The sequence below is a fragment of the Moschus berezovskii genome, chromosome 20 (genome assembly GCF_049115385.1).
Source record: "Moschus berezovskii isolate FMDL1 chromosome 20, NW_MosBer_1.0, whole genome shotgun sequence".
NCBI classification, from domain to species: domain Eukaryota; kingdom Metazoa; phylum Chordata; class Mammalia; order Artiodactyla; family Moschidae; genus Moschus; species Moschus berezovskii.
Window position 1 is genome coordinate 45669945 of NC_142479.1, and position 25563 is coordinate 45695507.

A 25563-nucleotide genomic window follows, 5' to 3' on the forward strand; every position below is an offset into this window, starting at 1 on the left:
GGGCTGTACCTGCAGGTGCGGGAGTCCCAGCCCTGAAATTGAGGCCGCCTGAACCTCCCTCCTGGCCAAACTGTGGTTCCAGGCCCTGCAAATTTACTATACAAAGCAGGGCCAGAGAGTCATCAGGGTGTGTCTCAAAGGTGTCCACATCTCAGTTAACGGGGATACTTCAGGTAGAATGATGCTCTCTGGCTCTGACGGCATCTCACCTTTATCTGCTTTGTCAGAGTCTTCAGCTGCCTCTCCAGGTCTGACTTCTGTTCCTCCAGTTTCATCACGCTGCCTGGAAAGGAACAGGCAGACTGGAGTTAGAAATGTCTTGAGCCTCTGGGGAGCTGAGCTCAGGAGCCGGGCATCCTCAGGTCCTGCCACGGGCTCCGAGACCTGCCCCTGTGGCTGGGCTTCCCAGCTTAGTGCCCAGAGCATGGGAGCCAGAGGCAAAGGGTTCCTCCAAGAGAGACAGGATGAGTGGGAACGTAAGTGATGTGAAGTCAGGGTTCAGCCTCAGAGACAGGCTGCACAAACTCACAGCGCTACAGGAAGAGAACCAACAGTCACTCACGCTCACACGCCAACTGCCTGGAAGGAGCACGGCAATCTGAACATCCTTCACTGCTGTGATGTGGAAGAACAGCTTTTCTTGAAATTTATTTTTAACTGGAGGATAGCTGCTTTACAATGCTGCTATACACCATACACCGTACAATTCACCATACAACAATGTGAATCAGACACAAGTGTACATGTGTTCCCTTCCTCTTCAGCCTCCCTGAGGGAGGGGTTCTGAGTAACAGCAGGAATGGATGGTTATTACTACTGTGATATTTAGACCAGCTTCCAGAGTCTGGAACTGACTTGCAGCTAAAACTCTGAATCAGCTGCGCAAACTTTTCAGAAGTACAGATGTTCAAGCTCCTGACCCATGGAATCTGGTTTCCCAGGGAGACAGGGTCTGGGGGTGTCTATAGTCCAGGCAGGTACAGACAGCTGCCAGGCACACAGGATCAGCTTCTGGAGCAAAGACGGGTTATGCTCCCTTGAGCCTCTGATCCCAATGTTTTCATCAAAGTTTAATGCTGTCTGCATTAAACTAGCTTGCTGGTCGATATCTTTGCGGAAAAGAGTCCGTCCCATGGGTTCTGGAACCTGCTCACCCCCAGAATCCTTCTCCCATGTAACACTTGGCAGGCATCTGAAAGACACTTCTACAGCCCGGGGCACTCAGAACTGCCTACTCTGCTGGGCTGGAACTTCCCTCCTGTGGGTACCAGCGCTGGACGAGAGGGCTTCACACCTTCCTGGGAATCTGACTATACGCTTCTTTGATTGGGTTCACAACCACATGTTGTTCCATGTTTTGGTTCTTTTTTAAATCTCATGAATCTACCAATGTCACTACTTTCCCATCTGCTCCACTCAGCACTTTCCCAAGCGGCTCGGGGGCAGACTGGGAAGGTCCCCTCCTGGTCTCTGGAGGTTTGGTCCACACGAGGGCACTGCATTTCTGGTTGGCATGAAGCTCCCCCGTGGCTTGGATTTCCTGCACGTGATGTGTCCCGGCTCTCCTGTGCCGGGGACAGTGGATGGGATTTCAGAACGACACTTGGGGCCATTTTAATCTGTTATGAAGCGAAGGCTTCTCACTGCAGTGGCATCTCTTGTTGTGGGGGTGCATGGGCTCTAGAGCACAGACTCAGTGGTTGTGGCGCACAGACTTAGTTGCTCCATGGCACATGGGATCTTCCCCGACCTGGACTCAAACCCATGTCGCCTGCCTTAGCAGGTGGATTCTTAACCACTGGACCACCAGGGAAGTCCCTTGGGGCACATTTTAAACAGAGGCATCACCAACATCCAAGCACAAAAATGCAAAACACATGGCACTGAATCAGCTGTAAAAGACACCTGTGGATGGTCCAAGCTGAAACAGAAAAGGGGGGGTCACCTTGTCCCACCCAAGCTGGGGAGGCCCTCTGGGAGACTCAGACTTTTTCCCTGTCTGCAGGGCACCAGCAGCTATGGCAGCACGGTGTTGATTTGGGTGGGGGTGGGGGGATGGGGTTTACAAGAAAGTTTTGGCAAGCAGGTAGATTCACCACCAGTAAGAGTTCCAAGAATAGGATGGAGGGACTGTACCCACTGGGGAACCTTTCAGGCCACCAACTGTGCTATGTTCAGCAAAGCGGGTGCTGCTAAAAGCTTGCACACTAAGTCTTTTGTTACTCAAGGAAAACACATTAGATGGGATCATTTGATAAAGCTTATTTGGACAAAGCAGGCAGTGTTTACCTAATCTCTGAAAAACATCCCTCCCTACTCAGAGCTAGCAACACACAAGCGCCTCTTCAGGAACACGTGGGTGATGTCTCAAAGTCAGCTGATCCTACTGTCCAGGGGACCCATGATGGGGCTGTTTTCTCCTGAGGTCGACCCCCGGCCCCCAACCTTCTACCAGGCAGATCCCAACGGTAACACCTGTTGGCACCTGCCATGTGTTCCTAACGCCCCACATGCTCCACCCACGACCAACAGCCTTTCTTCTTCATCAGCTGTTCTGTGGCTCAGTTCAGGAGACCGATGTTTCTGTATCTTCTACTGGCCTTTCTTCCTGGGAGACCACAGTGCGCTCAGAAGGAAGACCTGGCAACCAGTGTCCCCACCTCCGTCCTGACCCATGCTCACACGGGACTTGGGTCCACTTACTTTCCAGTTCACTGATGAGCTGGTTGTTGTGCAACTTGACAGCGCGATGCTGCTCCACCTGGTCCTCCAGCTCGAATATGGTCTCCTTCATGTCTTTGATCTCTGCGTCACTCTCTGACGCTTTCTCTTGTAGCTTCAGGCTGGTTCTGCTCAGCTGCTCTGCCTGGTGATCGCAGATCTCCTTTAGGTAAGAGTAATCCTTTTCCACCTAGAAAGAAAGCAAGGTGCCATGGTCACCTGAACAGGAAAGAGCTCCCCCTATGTCCACGCTGGGCTCACTGATGCAACAGCAAAGGAATCCCTGGGAACATGTTTGCCTGGCACCGTCTCTGTGTTTTTGGCCTCAAAAACAGCCAAGGCAGAGAAGTGTGATGGATGTCAGTGGCCGAATGGATGGATTCTGGGCCCCTTCCTGCGGCGTCAAAGAAACCTTGTTGGGATCGAACCTGAGTCTCTCATGTCTCCTGCACTGGCAGGAACGTTCTTTACCACTAGCGCCACCTGAGAAGCCCCTAAAGAAAGCTGCACCTGCTTAAGTACCCCTCTTTCCTTCCCCTTCCTTGGAGCTGTGCCAGGACAGTGGCCACTCGCCTCACAGCCACAATGGAGCAGCGCCCTCTGCTGGGAAGCCAGAAGGCTAACCGACACGACATGCCCCAAACCTCTGTCATCAAGTACCTGGGGCTAGTGTTTCTTTAGAGGAACACTAATGGGACAGCACTCATCTCACACGCTAGTAAAGTCATGCTCAAAATTCTCCAAGCCAGGCTTCAGCAGTATGTAAATCATGAACTCCCAGATGTTCAAGCAGGTTTTAGAAAAGGCAGAGGCACCAGAGATCAAATTGCCAACATCCGCTGGATCATGGAGAAAGCAAGAGAGTTTCAGAAAAACATCTATTTCTGTTTCATTGACTATGCCAAAGCCTTTGACTGTGTCGATCACAATAAACTGTGGAACATTCTGAAAGAGATGGGAATCCCAGACCACCTGACCTGCCTCTTGAGAAACCTGTATGCAGGTCAGGAAGCAACAGTTAGAACTGGACATGGAACAACAGACTGGTTCCAAATAGGAAAAGGGGTACGTCAAGGTTGGATATTGTCACCTTGCTTATTTAACTTATATGCAGAGTACATCATGAGGAACGCTGGGCTGGAAGAAGCACAAGCTGGAATCAAGATTGCTGGGAGAAATATCAATAACCTCAGATATGCAGATGACACTACCCTTATGGCAGAAAGTGAAGAGAAACTCAAAAGCCTCTTGATGAAAGTGAAAGAGGAGAGTGAAAAGGTTGGCTTGAAGCTCAACATTCAGAAAACAAAGATCATGGCATCTGGTCCCATCACTTCATGGGAAATAGATGGAAAAACAGTGGAAACAGTGTCAGACTTTATTTTTTTGGGCTTCAAAATCACTGCAGATGCTGATTGCAGCCATGAAATTAAAAGACGCTTGCTCCTTGGAAGGAAAGTTATGACCAACCTTGATAGTATATTAAAAAGCAGAGACATTACTTTGCCAACCAAGGTCCGTCTAGTCAAGGCAATGGTTTTTCCCGTGGTCATGTATGGATGTGAGAGTTGGACTGTGAAGAAAGCTGATAGCCGAAGAATCGATGCTTTTGAACTGTGGTGTTGGAGAAGACTCTTGAGAGTCCCTTAGACTGCAAGGAGATCCAACCAGTCCATTCTAAAGGAGATCAATCCTGGATGTTCATTGGAGGGACTGATGCTAAAGCTGAAACTGCAATACTTTGGCCACCTCATGCGACGCGTTGATTCACTGGAAAAGACTCTGATGCTGGGAAAGGTTGGGGGCAGGAGGAGAAGGGGACGACGGAGAATGAGATGGCTGGATGGCATCACCGACTCTGTGGACATGAGTTTGAGTGTACTCCGGGAGTTGGTGATGGACAGGGAGGCCTGGCGTGCTGTGATTCATGGGGTCGCGGAGAGTCGGACACGACTGAGCGACTGAACTGAATTGAACTGAATGGGACAGCAACAGCAGAAATGTGCACACACCAGACACAGACACGTGCACAGCACACTCACTTCACCAGTTCAAGTTTAATCAGTAACATTCTCAACACACAGAAAAGCACCAAAGGGGACGAGATAACCGTGTGCCAAAACGGGCAAACCAACTGTTAATTTTTGCCATGTTTGCTAAATCTTCTTTTACCCTAATAAGATTTGTTAAAGCCTCAACCTTCCTTCCCACACCAGAGAGTGTCCAGAAATTGGCATGTGGTTGTTCTTTGAAGAGCTTCCCACGTTTACTGTGTGTGGATGTGCCCATGACAATACACAGTGTTGTTCTGGATGCTCTAAAACTTTTACAAAAATGATATCACACTGTCTTAGGCTTCTGCAGGGCACTGTACGATATACTGCATTGTATCTTATGTAAGATGCTCTCGTCCTGTATTATTATTCTGTGTCCTGTATATACTGTGTTGATTACACTTCTGTAACTTGCTTTCAACTATGTTTTTGAGAAATATTCATGATATACACTGTTCTAGTCAGTACCTTTTTTAGAAAAATAAAAGCTTTACTATTTTTTTTTAATGCACCATGATTGTGGGCTGTTAGTTCCTCAACTCGGAATTGAACCTAGGCCCCTGGCAGTGAAAGCGTTGAGTGCTAAGCACTGGACTGCCAGAGAATTCACTAGGTCATTACTTTAAATACTGCATAATATCCTACTGCCTGAATACACTAATCACTTTACTATTTTAAGCTGTATCCTGGTTCTACAGCCCTTTGTTATTAACAGCTGTATATTTAGCAGGTTATGTAAGCATGACACCTAGTAGGTTTCTTTCCAGATTTGGAAGGGGAAGTCTCCAATTTTTTTCCCAATTGCATTTCATATGTAGAATCTGTGGGTATTTGAGGACGGTACTGCATTTTATTAAAATATCTACTCTGGGTAAAACATTCTTATTTTTTACAGTTTTATTAATTATTTCATTTTTGGCTGGATTGGGTCTTTGCTGTTGTGCAGGCTTTTCTCTAGTTGCGGCAAGCAGGGGCTACTCTCTGGTTGCAGTGCGAGTGTTTCTCATTGTGGTGGCTTTTCTCTCACTGCAGAGCACGAGCTCTAGGGTGAGGGGGCTTCAGTAGTTGCGGTTTCTTAGTTGTGGTTTCTGGGCCCTGGAACACAGGCTCAGTAATTGTGGTGAACGGACTTAGTTGCCCCGAGGCACATGGGATCTTCCTGGCCATTGATCCTTCATCTCCTTCACTGCCAGGCTGATTGTTTCCCACTGAACCACCAGGGAAGCTGTGCACTGTTTGTCAATTGGGAGGTTTTGATCAAGGATAAGGAAGGAAGGGACTGAGGGAGAAAATGAGAGTGTCTGTGTTGCGGAGGGGAAAGGGTGCAGGTGCCTGTGGGGGGACGGGGGAGAGGGGCAGGAGTCGCACTTAGGGGTGGGGCCACGGACCTGGACCAGACTGCGGCGTGTAAATGTCAGTTCTACCAGACTGAGCCCTGCATCCATCCATCTCCCTGCTCTGGTGTCCTTATCTGAACAATTAAATGGAACTTAATACTTACATAGTTTATCACTTCTGTCTCCAAGTATGTAAGTTCAAGAAAATTACAACACACGTAAAAGACCAAAAGTCTTATGTCCTAGGATAGCTACTTTAATAAACAGAAGACAGACAACTCTTACGGAGAAAAAGCCACTGCATTTTAGCTCCTGGAAGGCTGGCGTCTGACAGCCTTTAACAAGCAGTCAGAGAAGACACCTGTGGGCCTTGCCTCTCGAAGATCGTGGCTTTCTGCAGAGCAACCAGGCTCCACCTCACAGACCCTCAGGTTAAGGGCCACTCCCTGGGGTCTAGAAACATGTCCTTTGCTTGACTGGGACTAAAATGGGAGGATGCGAGCAGGTGAGGAATGGCTGAGGACCCAAGGGTCTCCGCGTGCAGCTCAGGCTGCCGGCCTCTCAGGAGCTCTGGCCTGCGTTACGTTCTTCATGTTGGGGTCGTGAGCACAGGCGCGGGTATGGGAGGGCCTGTGCTGGGTGCCGTGCACGGCTGAGTGGGTAAACACACAGACCAATGCACGAGGGTCCACTTACATATGACGTTCTTCCTTCTTGATTTTGGAACATTCTCTCAAGTTTAGCAATGCATTCTGGAAAAGCTCTTTTATTAAAAACAAAACAAAACACTTAGCTTTATCACGCTTCCGGTAGGGGCTGGGGAGGTATTTTTAGGCTCATCTCTCAGAGTAACTAATGGAGGGAGAAATTAGATCGTTAGAAAAGAGCAGCTCGGCCAGCAGCTCAGCCCAGCACCTGCCCCTGATGAATACAGGATGCCAGCTGACCCCTGGCTCCTTGTTCCCTGGGCCAGGTCACCAGGGTCCAGCTTCTCTGGTTCAAGAACAGAACTGACAAGCAGCGACATGGTTTGCAAGGCTTCCCTTTTAAAAACAGAAATCACTCTCACGCATATCAAGCACATCTCCTCTTCAGAAGTAAACTTTCTCTAGAAATGGGCCATGCAGAACTGCATCACGAATTGGTCAAATAATTCCTGGGAGCCCCAGTCCTCCCCAGAGTGGGGTGCTTTAAGCCAGTCCCAATGCTCAGACAAGCACTAAAGGCAGGTGGCAGCAGAGACCACTTGGGAGGGATTGTCCTGCAGGGCTTGCCTGAGCCAACAGGGGCTGGGATCTAAAAAAGGTCACTGCCTTTCCTCTGGCTGGTCAGACACTGAATCTGAGGAATGGTATCGTCATTTGCCTGTCCCCAGGAAAACAGACCCTGCATGGACTGTGGCCTGCCAGACTCCTCTGTCCATGGAATCTTCCAGGCAAGAATACTGGGGTGGGTTGCCATTTCCTTTTCCAGAGCATCTTCCTGAATCAGGGATCAAACTTGAGTCTCCTGCAGTGGCAGGTGTTTTCTTTACCACTGAGCCACCTGGGAAGCCCTTTCTTCTCGATACAAGATGATAAAAATGTTCTAAAACTGATTGTGGTGATGGCTGCACAACTCTGTGGATATACTAAAAACCACTTACCTGTACACTTTAAATGAATTCTACGTCAATAAAGCTGGTAGTGAAAAAATTCTCCAGAGGCTCCCACTGGCTTGAGGGTACAATTCAAAGTTCTTGATGGGGTCTCCTCCAGCCCGACTGTAAGCAGCTGCTGTGCACTCCAGAAACTGCAAACCACTGGTAACTTCTTTGACGGGTGAGAACTTGCAATTGTCTCTCCATGACATTCCTGCTGTCCTGCCCCACCAACACACCTGGTGAACCCAGACTCCCCCTCAAGATTCAGGTTCTAAATCAAACAAGAGGACGTGTTTTGATGACATGAGTTTTCGCTGTGAATTTCCCTACTCTGTAGACAAGCAGGAACATCTTTCCTAGTTCAAAGAGACTTGGCAGGTTGCTTTCTATCAAACCTAAAGGCCCTGGCTCTAAGACTGCTATGTATTTGAGCCCTTGCATCTGCTTTAGATGATTTTCTCTCCCTTCTTTATTTTCATGTAGCCAGGAAGCAGCATAAATCAGGGATGAAGAATACCTGTTCTGGGACTTCCCTAGTGGTCCAGTGGTTAAGACTCTGTGCTTCCACCACAGGGAGCACAGGTTAGATCCCTGGTCGGGGAACTAAGATTCCTGCACACTGCATAGAACAGCAAAAAAAAAAAAAAAAAAAACCCAAACAAAAAAAAAACTGCAAACAGGGTCCAACAAAATTTGCCTCTTCAAAAACAAACAAGCAACCAAGAAGAGTTCTGGGGTCAGCCCCTGGCTTTCATTAGTTAATGAACTAAGCCTAGTAACTTAACCATTCCCTGCCTCAGTCCCCTCAATAAACCCTGAGATGGGTCAACGGGAAAAAAAAAAAAACAAAAACTAGATAAAAACAGTATCTGTACCCTAAAATTATGACAATTGAGTGAAGTCGCTCAGTCGTCTCCGACTCTTTGCCACCCCCGTGGACTGTAGCCCATCCATGGGATTCTCCAGGCAAGAACACTGGAGTGGGTTGCCATTTCCTTCTCCGGGGGATCGTCCCGACCCAGGGATCGAACCCAGTCTCCCACATTGCAGGCAGATGCTTTAACCTCTGAGCCACCAGGGAAGCATACAATTATGACAGTTCAGTTCAGTTCAGTCGCTCAGTCGTGTCCGACTCTTTGCAACCCCATGAATCACAGCACGCCAGGCCTCCCTGTCCATCACCAACTCCCAAGTTCACTCAAACTCATGTCCATCTAGTCGGTGATGCCATCCAGCCATCTCATTCTCTGTCGTCCCCGTCTCCTCCCACCCCCAATCCTTCCCAGCATCAGACTAAGTGAGATTAAATGACCTAAAGGAAGCAAGAGTGTCTGGCACATATAAAGCACTAGAACAGTAGCTATTATGATTAAAATATGATAAACTTTTAACATATTGATATAATTTTAGCAGCCTTTCTCTCCTAATTCGCTGCAAGTTTCTCTGACATTCATTCCTTCATTCAATTTACTCAACAAGCATTTACCAGATGCTTAACACATGGAAGAAGTCACATGTTCAGTTCAGTCACTCAGTTGTGTCAGACTCTTTGCAACCCCATGAACCACAGCACACCAGGCCTCACTGTCAATCACCAACTCCCAGAGTCCACCCAAACCTATGTCCATTGAGTCGGTGATGCCATCCAGCCATCTCATCCCCTCTTGTCCTCTTCTTCTCCCGCCTTCAATCTTTCCCAGCATCAGGGTCTTTTCAAATGAGTCAGCTCTTCACATCAGGTGGCCAAAGTATTGGAGTTTCAGCTTTAACATCAGTACTTCCAATGAACACTCAGGACTGATCACCTTTAGAATGGACTAGTGGGATCTCCTTGCAGTCCAAGGGACTCTCAAGAGTCTTCTCCAACATTACAGTTCAAAAGCATCAGTTCTTCAGTGCTCAGCTTTCTTTATAGTCCAATTCTCACATCCATATATGACTACTGGAGAAACGATAGCCTTGACTAAACGGACCTTTGTTGGCAAAGTAATGTCTCTGCTTTTTAATATGCTATCTAGGTTGGTCATAACTTTCCTGCCAAGGAGTAAGGATCTTTTAATTTCATGGCTGCAGTCAGCATCTGCAGTGATTTTTGGAGTCCAAAAAATAAAGACTGCCACTGTTTCCCCATCTATTTGCCACAAAGTGATGGGGCTGGATGCAATGATCTTAGTTTTCTGAATGTTGAGCTTTAAGCCAACTTTTTCACTCTCCTCTTTCACTTTCATCAAGAGGCTCTTTAGTTCTTCTTTGCTTTCTGCCATAAAGGTGGTGTCATCTGTATACGAGGTTATTGATATTTCTCCCAGCAATCTTGATTCCAGCTTCTACTTTATCCAGCCCAGCTTTCCTCATGATGTACTCTGCATATAAGTTAAATAAGCAGGGTGACAATATACAGCCTTGACGTACTCCTTTTCCTATTTGAAACCAGTCTGTTGTTCCAAGTCCAGTTCTAACTGTTGCTTCCTGACCTACATACAGATTTCTCAAGAGGCAGGTCAGGTGGTCTGGTATTCCCATCTCCTTCAGAATTCTCCACAGTTTATTGTGATCCACAGTCAAAGGCTTTGGCATAGTCAATAAAGCAGAAATAGATGTTTTTCTGGAAACTCTCTTGCTTTTTTGATGATCCAGCGGATGTTGGCAATTTGATCTCTGGTTCCTCTGCCTTTTCTAAAATCAGTTTGAACATCTGGAATTTCGTGGTTCACATTATTGAAGCCTGATTTGAAGAATTTTGAGCATTACTTTACTACTGTGTGAGATGAGTGCAACTGTGCAGTAGTTTGAGCATTCTTTGGCATTGCCTTTCTTAGGAATTGGAATGAAAACTGACCTTTTAGAGTTCCGTGGCCACTGCTGAGTTTTCCAAATTTGCTGGCATATTGAGTGCAGCACTTTCACAGTATCATCTTTTAGGATTTGAAATAGCTCAAGTGAAATTCCATCACCTCCATTAGATTTGTTCGTAGTGATGCTTCCTAAGGCCCACTTGACTTCACATTCCAGGATGTCTGGCTTGAGGTAAGTGATCACACCATTGTGATTATCTGGGTCATGAAGATCTTTTTTATACAGTTCTTTTGCGTTTTCTTGCCATCTCTTCTCAATATCTTCTGCTTCTGTTAGGTCCATACCATTTCTGTCCTTTATTGAGCCCATCTTTGCATGAAATGTTCCCTTGGTATCTCTAATTTTCTTGAAGAGATCGCAAGACTTTCCCATCTATTGTTTTTCTTTATTTCCCTGCATTAATCACTGAGGAAGGTTTTCTTATCTCTCCTTGCTGTTCTCTGGAACTCTGCATTCAGAAGGGTAGATCTTTCCTTTTCTCCTTTGTTTTTCGCTTCTCTTCTTTTCATAGCTATTTGTCACGTGTTACTCACTGGAAAAGACTCTGATGCTGGGAAAGGTTGGGGGCGGGAGGAGAAGGGGACGACAGAGAATGAGATGGCTGGATGGCAACACCGACTCTGTGGACATGAGTTTGAGTGAACTCTGGGACTTGGTGATGGACAGGGAGGCCTGGCATGCTGTGATTCATGGGGTCGCAAAGAGTCGGTCACAACTGAGCGACTGAACTGAACTGAAGACTGTACATACTGTGATGTACATACTTAAGTAACTGTACCATGAGTGAGTGTGCGTTATCTTGCTGTGTGTGTTTTATTTTTAAAATTTTGGCTGTGCTGGGTTTTCGCTGTTGCACAGGGGCTCTCTCTAGTTGCAGCATGTGGATTTAGCTGCCCTGCAGTATGTGGGACCTTAGCTCCCCAATCAGGTATTGAACCCATATCTCCTGCATTGGACAGCAGATGTTTAAAAAAATTTTTTTTTATTTTTGGCTGGGCTGGGTCTTCGTTGCTTTGCTCAGGCTTTAGTTGCAGCAAGCAGGGGCTACTCTCTAGTTGTGGTGTACGGGCTTCTCATTGCAGTGGCTTCTTTTGTTGCAGAGCACGGGCTCTAGGGTACATGGGTTTCAGCAGTCGTGACTTTCAGGCCCTAGAGTCGGGGCTCAGCTGCTCCAAGGCATGTGGGATCTTCCTGGACCAGGGATCAAACCTGTGTCCCCTGCACTGGCAGGCAGATTCTCACCCAGTGGACCACCAGGGAAGTCTCTGTTATGTTTGTTTTACATCTAATTTGGTTATTCCCTTCTGCTGAATCCTTGTCCCTGTTCTGATGGAGCCATGATTCATTCATGCCAGCTTCCATCTGCACTATCTTTTTTACAATACTACTCTGCCAAAGGGGAGGAAATATGCTAGTTCAGTTTACACTTTTGTTATGGAAAAAGAAAGATGGGACGGAAAACTCAAGGAAGAGGGCAAACATCTGTATCTCACTGAGGCCTTCTGGGACAACTTCGGGGCAGGGCTGTGATGTTCCCTGAGGTGCTTTCCAAGGTCTCAACCAGGAGACAAATGCTGGGGCAGCCAGAGGCCCCAGAGACCAGTCCTGTAGTCAAGTTTAAGAAAGAGACTGGAGCTCAGGCCCAACTCAGCACCACCAAGGCACTGGGCTAGCCAAGAAGTCCCAGCCCATCCAGGATGTGGCCTCCTGGGTCCGCAAGCCCACAGCCCTTCTGGAGCTGAGGGTCAGCGTCTCTGAAAAAGGAACACTGAGGTTGAGACCTAAAGCTTCAGACAGGACCTGTGGGGGAGGTAAGGGGGGCAGATATGGCCCCCCAGACACCTGAGGGCAAGAACCGGGCCTGGTTGGGCCTGGCAGAGGGGGCAGAGGGCAGTGAAGGGGCTGGAGGGGAAAGCAGATGGGGTGGGGAAGTGACCGACCAGGCGGAGTCCTGCTGGCTGTGGCCAATGGCGCTCTCACCTGCCCAGATGCCACTCCCCCTTCTCTTCTTACTAAGACCCCTTAACTTGTTCAGAAATCAGGCTGTGATCCTGTAGTCTCAGGGAAGGTGACCTGAGGGAGGGTCACCAGGTCACTGGGTGTGACCCAGTCCTGCCCAGGTATAAGGGGGTTCCCAGGGAAGGTTCTCCCACAGGACTGTGGGGACCAGATGCTGAAAGCACCATGCTCGCCTGCACCTCCAGCAGGAAGGCAGAGAGGGTCTCAGCTGCCAGCCTGGAGCGGTGACATTACACTGCCTAGACCCCACCACCAGCCTCGACCCCCAGACTGCAGGTTATGGAGCAGGACACACATCCGCCAACCTGGGCCCCAACACCAGGGTTTGTTCTCACTGTCCAAAGCACCAGCTAGTCATGCTCACGGACCACCTGCCATTTCAGCCAGGGTCCAGGTCTCTCCATCCCTGTAGGGTCCTGTCCTCAGTCACAGTGACGGGGCCATTGACCTGCCACATCTTCTCTTAAATTCTGCTCTGGCCATTTGTGACCAGTCGCTACCCTAATCATTTTGTCTTGGTGACAACGCTGGTCACACAATGATCATGTCACCTCTCATTTTCCTTGGCCACTCAGGCAAGTGCTTCTTTACAACCCCCTTACTCCACTGGAGGAAACGCCTGAGCTTTGCAGGAGGAACTGAATTTCTACCTACATGTTGTCAACCTCACGGGAAGAGAAAAATCAGTGTTTTCTTTTTAAAACTTCTAGGTTCCAAGACTTATAAAAATTCTCCAGCTTAAAATCAAGATCCCAAACGACTGTAATCTTGACAAGTTGACCTAGGCTGCATTATAACCTGGAAAAACAAAGATGTGGTCCAACTCCACACTGCTGGCTAGCTAGGGAAGGCGTGTGTGTGGTGGCGGGAGCCTAAGACTTGAGGATTCTTTGAAAACAAGACCCCCCTGCCCCAGCCCCACAAAGCTGTGCACAGGCAGGTTGTACGATCACACAGTCAGCTGCCAACAAAGTTATAGGGTGGAGGTCAGAGAAGCTGGAAGCCTGAAGATACTCGAACCCAGCTGAAGATGAAGAAATGAGAGGAAGAGAAAGCCTGTAAGATATCCACACCATTAACGACCAGAGAATCAGGTTGCAATGGACCATTCTTAAGGCAGATGAAGCAGGAGAGACAAACCCTCTGGGAATTCAGGGCGTAATTTATATCAAGAGAGTGACAGCCCCTGAAATGAGGCGGGAGGATGTTTTTAGTCCCTCTCAGCAAGGGACCCCAAAATCAGACCCAGAGCTCAGAGGAATTGGGAAATCGGAAGCCACCTATCTATACCTTTCCAGCACTACTCTGAGGGTGGGCAGAATATTATACAATCACCAACGGTCTTTACCAGAGAACAAAGTCCAGGCTGATTAAAGCATTATTTTTAAAATGATCATTTACTTGATCTGGGGTTGGGGAAGATCTTTCTGAGTGGAAATGGGGAGGGGAAAAGAGGAAACAGGGACCAGATCTGAATTACCCAACAGCTAGGTACAAAAATGTCAGCAAAGGGTCCAGAACCCCACCCACCCCACTGGTGGGATTACACCTGTGTCTTACTGCTGGCAGCCAATCTGGCTAAATGCATGCAAAGTCTTTAAAAACGGTCACATTCTTGACATAGTGAGTCAATGTCTAGGAATTTTTCCTAAGGAAATAATCAAAGAGATAAAAAATGACTTACACTATCAAAAGACTGGGAAAAAAAACCATGAATGTTCAACAATAGGTGAGCAGTACTTAGGAAATATTTCTAGAACAGCATACTATCTGGCCTTCAAAATCATGTTTCAAAGAATAGTGAACAATGAGAATGTGCTCACAAAACATCAGATTTTTAAAAAGTTAGTGTGTATAGAACAATTTTTTAACTTGTGAGATAAACATACACACATATACATTAGTACATCTGGAAGAAAATGCCAAAATTGTAGTTATATAATTGTATTACCTGGTGGGGAAACTTGGGGTGATTTTAAGTTTTCTGTTCCTAGGTACCCAAAGCATGGTAACCAGGAAACTGGATGTCTATCACTCACTCTTCAACACTTGGCTTACTGCCACCTCTTCCAGGAAGTCCTCCTGCACTACCCTCCCTTACCCACGTTATTCTAGGTGCTTCCCTGGGGACTGGACTCTGGATTGGCTTCTGCGATGTTCTTTATTCCTGCATCATCAGACTCACTGTATCCCCATGACACATTCCACTACTGTAGCCAGAAATTGGGGTATCTTGTCGCATGCTCAGTCTGCGTGGACTCTGACAGATCTTCAGGCTAGAGTGCTGGATTGTGAACGTAATTGAGTACCTGGTCCTCTGTGCCCTGTGCTTCTCAGGCCGAGGAGGGCCAAGCAGATGAGGATGAGCAAACCCCAGCGGAGAGAAAGCTCCTTACCTTGGCCAGCAGGCTTGAAACGCGCTTCACCTCCCCATGTGCCTTCAGCAGCTCCTGCCTGAGCTCCGAGCACGACTGCTCCAGCTGGTCCTTCTCGGCTCGAGCCACGGTCAGCATTTCCTGGACATTGCAGCCCTCAGCCATGGGCCCCAGGGGGCTGGCCCCTTCAGTTTTCTGCTCCTCCTTCTCCAGGGAGGCCTGCAGAGACCCATTCTCTACCTGGAGCCCTTCCACGGGAAGCTGACGTACTGCTGGGGTCTTGGCTGTGGGGCCACTGCTGTGTCGCTCCAGCTCCAGGCGGGTGGTCAGCTCCCCGTTCTCCTCCTGCAGGTGCCGGACCAGCTCCAGGGCACCGCGGTGCTCCTCCTCGACCTCGCGCAGGCGGCACGTCAGCTGCTGCTGGATGCTCAGCAGCTTCTCACGCTCAAAGCGGCCCTGCTCCAGGATCTCTGTGCACTTCTGCTCCAGCTCCAGGATCTTGCCTTCCTGGGCACCAGGCTCCTCGCCCTTGACACGCTCCTGCAGGAGGGTCATCAGCTTCTCATTCTCCTGGCTCAGCTGCTCCGCCCTCTCCCGGTGCTGATGGAAGGACGTTTCCAGAAGCGTCTTCTCATCCACCAGCTTCTCGTTTTCAGCCGTCAGCTCCTGCACCATCTGCTGCTGGTCAGACAGCTCCTGCAGTGTGGCCTGCAGCTCCTCGGCTGTGCTGTGCTGGTTCTCCTCCATCCTATGGATCTTCTCTGCCAGGGACGCCAAGGACAGCTCGCTCGCTGTGTTTGGGGAGCTGCCGGCCGCCGAGCACTTGGAGCTTTTGACAAGGCTCCCAGTAGGGGACAGGGGCCCCAGGGTGTCTGGCGGGATGTGTTCGAAGTCAGAGGCATCCGGGGACAAGGAGGCCTTGGTGACGTCACTGCTGGAAGAGCCTGATGTCCGCAGAGCACCCTCGTGCAGGTTTTTTCTGTATGCATCAATTTCACCCAACACCTCATTCCCTGTCGGGCTCCCGAAGCTGGACTCCTGAGTTATGGACGTCGGGCAGCTGCTGTCCCCGGGGTGACTTGCTCCCCCCTCTGAATCTGGGGAGTGCTCAAAATAAGTCAGTTTCTCCTTCAAGGCCCGGTTTTCTTCCTCGAGCTCTGCAAGCTCTTTCTGGAAGCTCTTGTTCTTCTCCTCAAGGACTCGGATCAAAGGTTCCGAGTCACCTGGCGAGACCGATGCTCTGTCCACACTGGGGTCCAAAGCGTCCCCACCTTCACTGTCCTGAGTCCATTTCTCCATCCATTTCTTGAGTTCACTTCGGAGCCTATTGATCTCACTGTCTTTCTCTTTGGCTTCTGCCAAGAGCTCCCGGACCTGGGACTCGAGCACAGCCTTCTCTTTCTCTGCACCTTCATGCTCCGCCCGGGGTCTTGGGGGAGCAGCCCGCACGTGCTTGGTGGGGGTGGGCGCGCCAGAAGAGGTGGGGCTGGTCGTCGCTTTCCTTGAGTTGGAGGGACCACGTGGCACAGTTCTGTCTCTTGAGACAGTGACGGCAAGTTCTCGAGGGGCAGGAATGCCTGTCCTCTTGGTGGCTGACACGGCCCCTGAAGAGAAGAAACCAGTGAAACAAAGCGAGCACTTTTATGAAGGAAACCCAGTAGCTTCAGCTCTCAGGGCACGTGGGCAGCATGGCTGCCACTCTTCCTCCATTACACCCTCCCGGGGGTACCTACCCAGCTCCAACTGGGGCTTCTGCACCCCTGCCCTCAGCCCTGTGCTTCAGCAGAGCTGACGCCATGCTGAGGTACTCAGCATCACCCCGTCCCCAGCAATGGCTGCTGGCTCAAAGCACACACCAGCCCCACAGTCAAGGTCAAAGAGACACCAGGAGAGGTTCCTGGGTGAGCATATAAACATACTGGTCACAGGTGGGTCTGGGGATGGCTGGGAACCATCATCACAGGAGAAAGGTGAAGATGCAGAGAAGAAAGAAGGAACCAAGCTCTTCGTGGCGCTGTGGAGCTGTGGGTCAGTCAACCTGAGACTGGTCCTCCAACCACACAAGCCAACAGTCACCTTTCATAAGTCACCTTAAACTAGGTTTTCTGTAACTTGAAACACAATACAACTGAATTGACAGTTCTGGCAACTAAGCAAAATACAGGATCATTGTGAATTCTTAAATAAACACTCAAAAAATGTACCATTTGCATTTTGACTGAACAAATTCCATGAAGAAATCAGAAGACCCAAATAATATTGTACTAGGCACAGGCTGATCTGATTCAATGACCTATTGTTTTTAACGTAAGTGGGAATACTGTGCTCATTTGTATTCACAAAGAAAGAAAAACCAACACGATGAAGGCACAGCACATTCATCTGTAGTACGGTTTTCAATGCCAAACAGATTTACATAATGTGGAAATGATACAGAATTTAGAACTTACAATAGAAAATAAGGTAAGGAATTTATTTTCATCTATACTACTACAGTTATTTTTTAACCTTCACTTATACTACATTTTAAATTTTCACTTATACTGTTTACTATGGAAAATGTAAAAAAAAAAAAAAAAATCTATGGGTGAAAACTCAGGCATCGATCTCCTAAATGCTCCAAAATTGAAACCCTCCTCAGAGGTTAAAGTATAAAATGAAAAATCTGGACGTCTTACAAACTCAAAGATGTTTGATGAATCAAGGCCAACTGCAGCAACTTACACAACAATGGACAGTGGACCAGAGGCCTCTGCTGTGTAGGGAGGGTGGGGGGCAGGGACACATCCACAGCCTGGCAGAGGCCCCAGCCGGCCGAGGCAGAAGCAGGAACCACTGTGGTGAAACAGCTCTGAACCCACTGCCAAGACAGCCACTAAGTCATGAGTAACTGTGTCTTCCAGTGCCCCGGAATCCGAGGGGGAGATGCGGAGGCAGGTGGTGGACACCGCTGAGTGTCTGATGGACTGGTGCGTCTAAAACATTGACATGATGAAGGCTAAGCTGTTACAGTCACATAGAATAAGACTCAGGGTTTTAAGTTAACCTTTCTAAATTAAGTTACTGGAAAGCTAAGAGCACGGTAACACACGTGTGATGCGTGGCTGTGTCCCGATGGCTCCAGTACACCACAATAAATGCTCAGTGAAGAAAAGATGTGTTTAAATATCCTTGTAAAGCGAAGACTGAAATCACTAAGCAATAAACCTTTTCATCATACCAGTCTTCTGGAGTGAAGTAACCTTGGCAAGGACCGGAATGAAAACGGGATGACTAAAGTTTCAACCTAATGATAGTGAGGACATGTAACACTGAATACCCAGGACTGACTGTCATGGGCATCTGCATTCCTGACAACGCCATTAAAGTAAGGCTGCTTTCAGCTGTTCGTTGACTGGGAAGAACGATGTGGACAGCAGCAGACCACCTCTGCCATCGTGGCAGTGACAGCTTCACTTTGCTGACAGTCTGTCCGCTGCTTGGGTGTTACTTACGCCTTATCTAAACTACAAGGAATTTGTTTACATCAAACCCAAGGCCATTTATGAATTACATCCAGTTGTGGATTACAAAGCGCACAATCCAGCTGTACTTTCACAACATCTGTTCTTTTTTTGGTTCTCACTGCTTCATCACTTGACGATCAGTGTACTTGCCTCCTTATCTTCTTTAAAAGGCTCTTCCCATCTGTGGACACATCTTTTCAGAAACTATCATTAGTTGAGCATGAGTTGAGACTGCTGCTAAAATTCATCACTGGACCAAACTAAAGCAGTATTACTCCCCCACCTGCATCAAGAAACCCCACCACAGCCACTGGCAGGATGGGGGCAGTCCCCCAGCTTATCACGTCATAAACCAGAAGGGTTCTTCCTCCCAGTCTCCTTCAAGAACTGAGTTCAGAGGCGTCAGCTCAGAGCCATTCAGCCTGGGCAGGTTCCCCAGCACAGGAGAGCTGAGCAGGGAGACAGCCGGGGTGGCTGGAGCCTAGGCTGATGGGTAGGGCCCGGCATGGCGGGCACCCTTACGTCTTTCCTCTTCTGATCACTGCTTATTTGTGCCGAGGATGGCTGTCCAGCTACAAGAAGTAAAAATAAAAGCAAGCTCTGCCTAATACGATAATATTTTTAAACCATGTTTGACATGTTACATTTCACAACACCAGAGGAGAAACTGTATTATCTTGTGGCTGATCACCGGTGCATCAAAGTGTGTGTCACATACACACGCACAAGGAGGGAAGAGGACACGGAGGACAGGGAGTGCTGAGCTAGTCGACAGTGAGTAGTTCTCCTGATTCTTTTTTACGTTATATTTATGCCATAAAGTAAGAAAGAGGGAACACAGGGAACTACTCTGTGGTGACCTAAGTGCAAAGGAAATCTAAAAAGATAGGATATATGTATACAAATGGCTGATTCAGTTTGCTGTACAGCAGAAACTGACACAACACTGTAAAGCAACTATACTCCAATAAAACTTTTTTTTGTTTTTAAAAAGAGGGAAAAATCCTATCATAACAATACACAGAGAGAAAATGGGGTGGGAAAAAAATCTTTCCATAGAACAAAAAGCATGTTTAAAATAAACAACAGTGAAGTCATTTAAATTATTGATAAGGTTTTAAGCAGTGGTTCTCATAAGCTGAAGATAAAACATTTTCAGTCTTTTTCTGATTTCCTCATCTTACCCAAAGAATCTGCTCCTGGGGCTGCTCTGTGTGACATGTGTGGGGTGCGGGGAAAGGGTGCCATTCTGAAGTAAACTATTAACCTTTCATTTATTCACCAGGGATTCGAGTCCTGCTCTGCAGAGACACACAATTCACAAGATCGCATGCCGCCTGCCTGGTCTCCTAACACAAGCAGACTTGCTCATTCTGTCTCTAAAAATCTAAAACTACCAGGTTATTCTGTATTATAACTCTTTATAACCTTTTTTAAAAAGTAAGATAATACACTTTAAAAAAATATTTATTTTTATTTACTTGGCTGTGCCAGGTCTTAGTTGCGGTATGTGGGATCTTAGTTCCCTGACCAGGGATGGACCCCAGGCACCCTGCACTGGGAGCACAGAGTCTTAGCCACCAGGGAAGTCCTTTCATAACCTTTTTCTTGGAAAATTCCAGTAATTTCTTTACTGTCAAATCTAATCTCCCCGGACTCATCAGTTTCCGCTCTTGGCTGGTGGCTCACTTTTGAGAATCTTTGCTCTCTGCAGTCACAAAATATTCTGACAGTGGTACCAAAAATCTTTCAGTTTCCCCCATCACAGAAGAACATATTTAAAGCCTCCTTCCCCCTTTCTTTTTTAACCAGCCAGGCAGTCACACAGATGTATTAACTAGCTTTGAGAGGGTCTCCATGTTTTTCCTTTCCTTTCAGTCTGTCTCTAGTCCAGGTCCTTGGAACCTTCCATTGAAATTTCTGAAACATTCTCACAGGTCTTCCTGGTTCCAGCCTCCCCCACCTGTGAGATGTTCTGGATCCATATTCCTTAAGTAACTCTCATTTGCTACTCCAGACTCTGTACGTATTTCCAGTCAAACTTCTTCCTGTGGATTCAAGATCACGCATAATCGCTAACCACAGCCAAACATACTCATCATTTGGGCCTTTCTGCTCCCCACAACCCTCACTGAGCTTTTTGTCAGTGTCCCCAGGGTCCCCAATACACCTGTGACTTGTGGAAATGTCATTCCCTTCCCACTGGATCCTTCTAACCAGAATTTAAACACACTCAATTCTCTTCAATTAAAAGACACACGCACCCAATGTTCACTGAAGCACTATTCACAATAGCCAAGACATGGAAACAACCTAAATGTCCATCAACAGATGACTGGATAAAGAATAGCATATATGAAAGTGAAAGTGCAAGTCACTCAGTGTGTCTGACTCTTTGCAACCCCATAGACTATACAGTCCATGGAATTCTCCAGGCCAGAATACTGGAGTGGGTAGCCACTGTCTTCTCCAGGGGATCTTCCTAACCCAGGTCTCCACGTTACAGGTGGATTCTTTACCAGCTGAGCCACAAGGGAAAGCCAAGAATACTGGAGTGGGTAGCCTATCCCTTCTCCAGCAGATCTTCTCAACCCAGGAATCGAACTGGGGTCTCCTGCATTGCAGGTGGATTCTTTACCAACTGAGCTTTCAGGGAAGCCCCATGTGTATATACACAACGGAATATTACTCGGCCATAAAAAAGAACAAAATAATGCCATTTGTAGCAACATGGGAAAGACTGAAAGCAAAAGGAGCAGAGGGCAGCAGAGGATAAGATGGTTGGATAGCATTACTGACTCAATAGACATGAATCTGAGCAAACTCTGGGAGATAGTGAAGGACAGGGAAGCCTGGTATGCTGCAGTCCATGGGGTCACAAAGAGTCAAACATGACTTAGCAACTGAGCAACAACAAGCAACATGGATGGACCTAGAGACTGTCATACTGAGTGAAGTCAGTCAGACAGAAAAAGATAAATATCATGTAAAATCACTTACATGTGGAATCTTAAAAAAATTACAAATGAATTTATTTACAAAACAGAAATAGACTCACAGACATAGAAAACAAACTTATGGTTACCAGGGGGAAGCAGGGGAGGGGAGCAGAAGAATAAATTATGAGCTTAACAGAAACATACCACTATATATAAAATAGATAAATAGCAAGGACCTACCGTATAGCACAAGGAACTGTAGTCACTATCTTGTATTAATAATAACCTATAATGGAAAAGAATCTGAAAAAGGATATATTTATACGTATAACTGAATCACTTTGCTTACACCTGAAACTAACGTTGTAAATCAACTAGACTCTAATAAAAGAAAAAAAATTTTTTTAAGAATTAAAAAAAAAAGAGTATCTGAGTCCACACCTTCCTTCAGCTAGTCTCTGATCTGTCCCTACTTGTCCCAGCAGAATCCGGCCCCACAGTGCATGTCTGCATTTCTTCCCCCTCATCCCCTCCTCTGCCCACTCCCATTACTCAATCAAACACTGCTGAGCTTATCACTGGCTTCCACTGCAACATCCAATGCAGCGGGTGTTTCCAATCCTCTCAGCAGGGCTGGAACAATACTGTCCTTTTTGACATGGGTCTCTGATGTCATACTGACCTAGTTCTCTCTGACCTCAGCAGCCACCCCATGTGGCCCCCCTCCCCCCACTCTCTGCATGCTGGAATTCTTCAGATCCAGGTCCTGGGCCATTCCCCTTCTCTTATTACAAGTATTTTCCTGGTGCTTCTACTCAATCCCATGAGCTTAAATACCACCTGTATTCTGATGACTCACATCAACTCTCTTATATGGATCTCTCCCCTGACAACATCTGAATATCAAACTACTCACTTGATAAGCATAATTGAATTATCACAAAAATATCTCAAACTAGATAAAACGGAGAAAGAAAAACTAGGAAAGTGTGAACAATGTGTAAAGGCCCTGGAGTACATGGAGGGGCTGATGAGAAAGGCGGCTAATGGCCATAGGGTGCTCAGGGCAGATCTCACCATTGAAATTCAAGATTATACACATCCTAAAACAAGGCCAGGATGCTATGAAAAAGTAATAGAGAAAGCTCTAGCTCTCAGAAAGTTTAAATATGTTTGTCAAATTAAAAGATTCAATGGAAGGAATACAATGCAAAATGAAGGAATTCTCTCAGTGTGTACAACGAAATGGAAATGATGAAAATTGAAAAGATAAACACAGAGGGCCAAACCAGGCAATCAAATAATCAATTAACAGAAATTCCAGAACTACAGATGAGTGGAAACAAAGCAGAGGAAATAATCAAATAGCTGATGTAAGACAATTCCCCAAATTTGAGAAAGGTGTCTATAGAATTTATGTCAGGCAAAACAAAAGAAAAAAAGATCCACAGGAGATAGATAAATATTTTTAAAGTTTCAGAACACCAAGAATGTGTAAAAGTTTGGGGAAGGGGTGTGAACTGAGAATGAGCCTGGCCATCATCATGTATTGGGTTGGCCAAAGAGTTTGTTCAGGTGTTCCATAAGATATTAAAGAAAAACCTGAATGAACTTTTTGGCCAATCCAGTATTAGCAATACTGAATTCTATAAGGCAACAAAGCAAATGCCTACAGAGTTCTGTGGGAAAATGATTTTTAACCTAGATTTCTACACCCAACCTAACTACAAATCAATTGGAGAGGCAGAAAACATGTCAAAACATGCACAGACTCAGAAAATTAAAACTGCCAATACCTTTTCTGAGGAAGTTATTCGAGGATGTGCTCCAGGAAAACAATGAAGCAAACCAAACAGAAGAGGATGAGTCATCCAGGAAGCCTGGCCTTATCAGAGGAAAGCAGTCAAGGGAAGTCTCGGATGGTTTCCATGGAGCAAGTCTGGAGAACTAGTCCATGCTGGGATGAGAGGATAAAGTGTCTAAGAAGGGAGGTTTCTTTAATAGAACACCTCATTGGAAGAAGAGTGAAAAAAAAAAAAAAAAAGAGGATATAATAAAAATAGTGAAAAAACAGAAACCTCACAAAAACAAGAAACGGCATAAAGGTAACAAAATCATAGCACATGACTGCACTCTGCAGGGAAGCCTATCTTGCTGTTGTTTAGGCCCTAAGTCATGTCCAGCTCTTTGCAACCCCATAGACTGCAGCATGCCAGGCCTCCCTGTCCCTCACTATCTCCCAGAGTTTGCCCAAGTTCATGTCCATTGAATAGGTGATGCTATCCAACCATCTCATCCTCTGCTACCTTTTCTCCTTTTTTCCTCAATCTTTCTCAGAAGCCTATCTTCGTAGTCATAATAACATTAGTTCAGTTCAGTTCAGTTCAGTCGCTCAGTCGTGTCCGACTCTCTGCGACCCCATGAATCACAGCACACCAGGCCTCCCTGTCCATCACCAACTCCCAGAGTACACTCAAACTCATGTCCACAGAGTCGGTGATGCCATCCAGCCATCTCATTCTCCGTCGTCCCCTTCTCCTCCCGCCCCCAACCTTTCCCAGCATCAGACTCTTTTCCAGTGAGTCAACTCGTCGCATGAGGTGGCCAAAGTATTGCAGTTTCAGCTTTAGCATCAGTCCCTCCAATGAACACCCAGGACTGATCTCCTTTAGAATGGACTGGTTGGATCTCCTTGCAGTCTAAGGGACTCTCAAGAGTCTTCTCCAACACCACAGTTCAAAAGCATCGATTCTTCGGCGATCAGCTTTCTTTACAGTCCAACCCTCACATCCATATATGACCACGGGAAAAACCATTGCCTTGACTAGACGGACCTTGGTTGGCAAAGTAATGTCTCTGCTTTTTAATATACTATCAAGGTTGGTCATAACTTTCCTTCCAAGGAGCAAGCGTCTTTTAATTTCATGGATGCAATCAGCATCCAGAGTGATTTTGGAGCCCAAAAAATAAAGTCTGACACTGTTTCCACTGTTTTTCCATCTATTTCCCATGAAGTGATGGGACCAGATGCCATGATCTTTGTTTCCTGAATGTTGAGCTTCAAGCCAACCTTTTCACTCTCCTCTTTCACTTTCATCAAGAGGCTTTTGAGTTCCTCTTCACTTTCTGCCATAAGGGTAGTGTCATCTGCATATCTGAGGTTATTGATATTTCTCCCAGCAATCTTGATTCCAGCTTGTGCTTCTTCCAGCCCAGCGTTCCTCATGATGTACTCTGCATATAAGTTAAATAAGCAAGGTGACAATATCCAACCTTGACGTACCCCTTTTCCTATTTGGAACCAGTATGTTGTTCCATGTCCAGTTCTAACTGTTGCTTCCTGACCTGCATACAGGTTTCTCAAGAGGCAGGTCAGGTGGTCTGGGATTCCCATCTCTTTCAAAATGTTCCACAGTTTATTGTGATCCACACAGTCAAAGGCTTTGGCATAATCAATGAAGCAGAAATAGATGTTTTTCTGAAACTCTCTTGCTTTCTCCATGATCCAGCAGATGTTGGCAATTTGATCTCTGGTGCCTCTGCCTTTTCTAAAACCTGCTTGAACATCTGGGAGTTCACGGTTTACATACTGCTGAAGCCTGGCTTGGAGAATTTTGAGCATGACTTTACTAGCATGTGAGATGAGTGCAATTGTGCGGTAGTTTGAGCATTCTTTGGCATTGCCTTTCTTTGGGATTGGAATGAAGATTGACCTCTTCCAGTCCTGTGGCCACTGCTGAGTTTTCCAGATCTGCTGGCATATTGAGTGCAGCACTTTCCCAGCATCATCTTTCAAGATTTGAAATAGCTCAACTGGAATTCCATCACCTCCACTAGCTTTGTTAGTAGTGATGCTTTCTAAGGCCCACTTGACTTCACATTGCAAGATGTCTGGCTCTAGGTCAGTGATCACGTTATCATGACTATCTTGGTCGTGAAGATCTTTTTTGTACAGTTCTTCTGTGTATTCCTGCCGCCTCTTCTTAATATCTTCTGCTTCTGTTAGGTCCATACCATTTCTGTCCTTTATCGAGCCCATCTTTGCATGAAATGTTCCCTTGGAATCTCTAATTTTCTTGAAGAGGTCTCTTGTTTTTCCTATTCTGTTATTTTC

General features: G+C 46.8%; 1 protein-coding gene across 5 annotated transcripts in view; it reads right to left on the minus strand.

The window, feature by feature from the left end:
* The window catches only part of SPECC1 (sperm antigen with calponin homology and coiled-coil domains 1), a 229286-nt gene that overhangs the window by 61309 nt on the left and 142414 nt on the right, over positions 1-25563 (minus strand). For all 5 annotated transcript variants that reach the window (XM_055407385.2, XM_088828939.1, XM_088828936.1 and 2 more), the window contains 3 exons: positions 15026-16608; positions 2704-2911; positions 210-283 (listed from right to left, as the gene is read on the minus strand). In XM_055407385.2, coding sequence (XP_055263360.1) covers positions 210-283; positions 2704-2911; positions 15026-16608 — 1865 coding nt within the window. The remainder of the gene's footprint in view (positions 1-209; positions 284-2703; positions 2912-15025; positions 16609-25563) is intronic.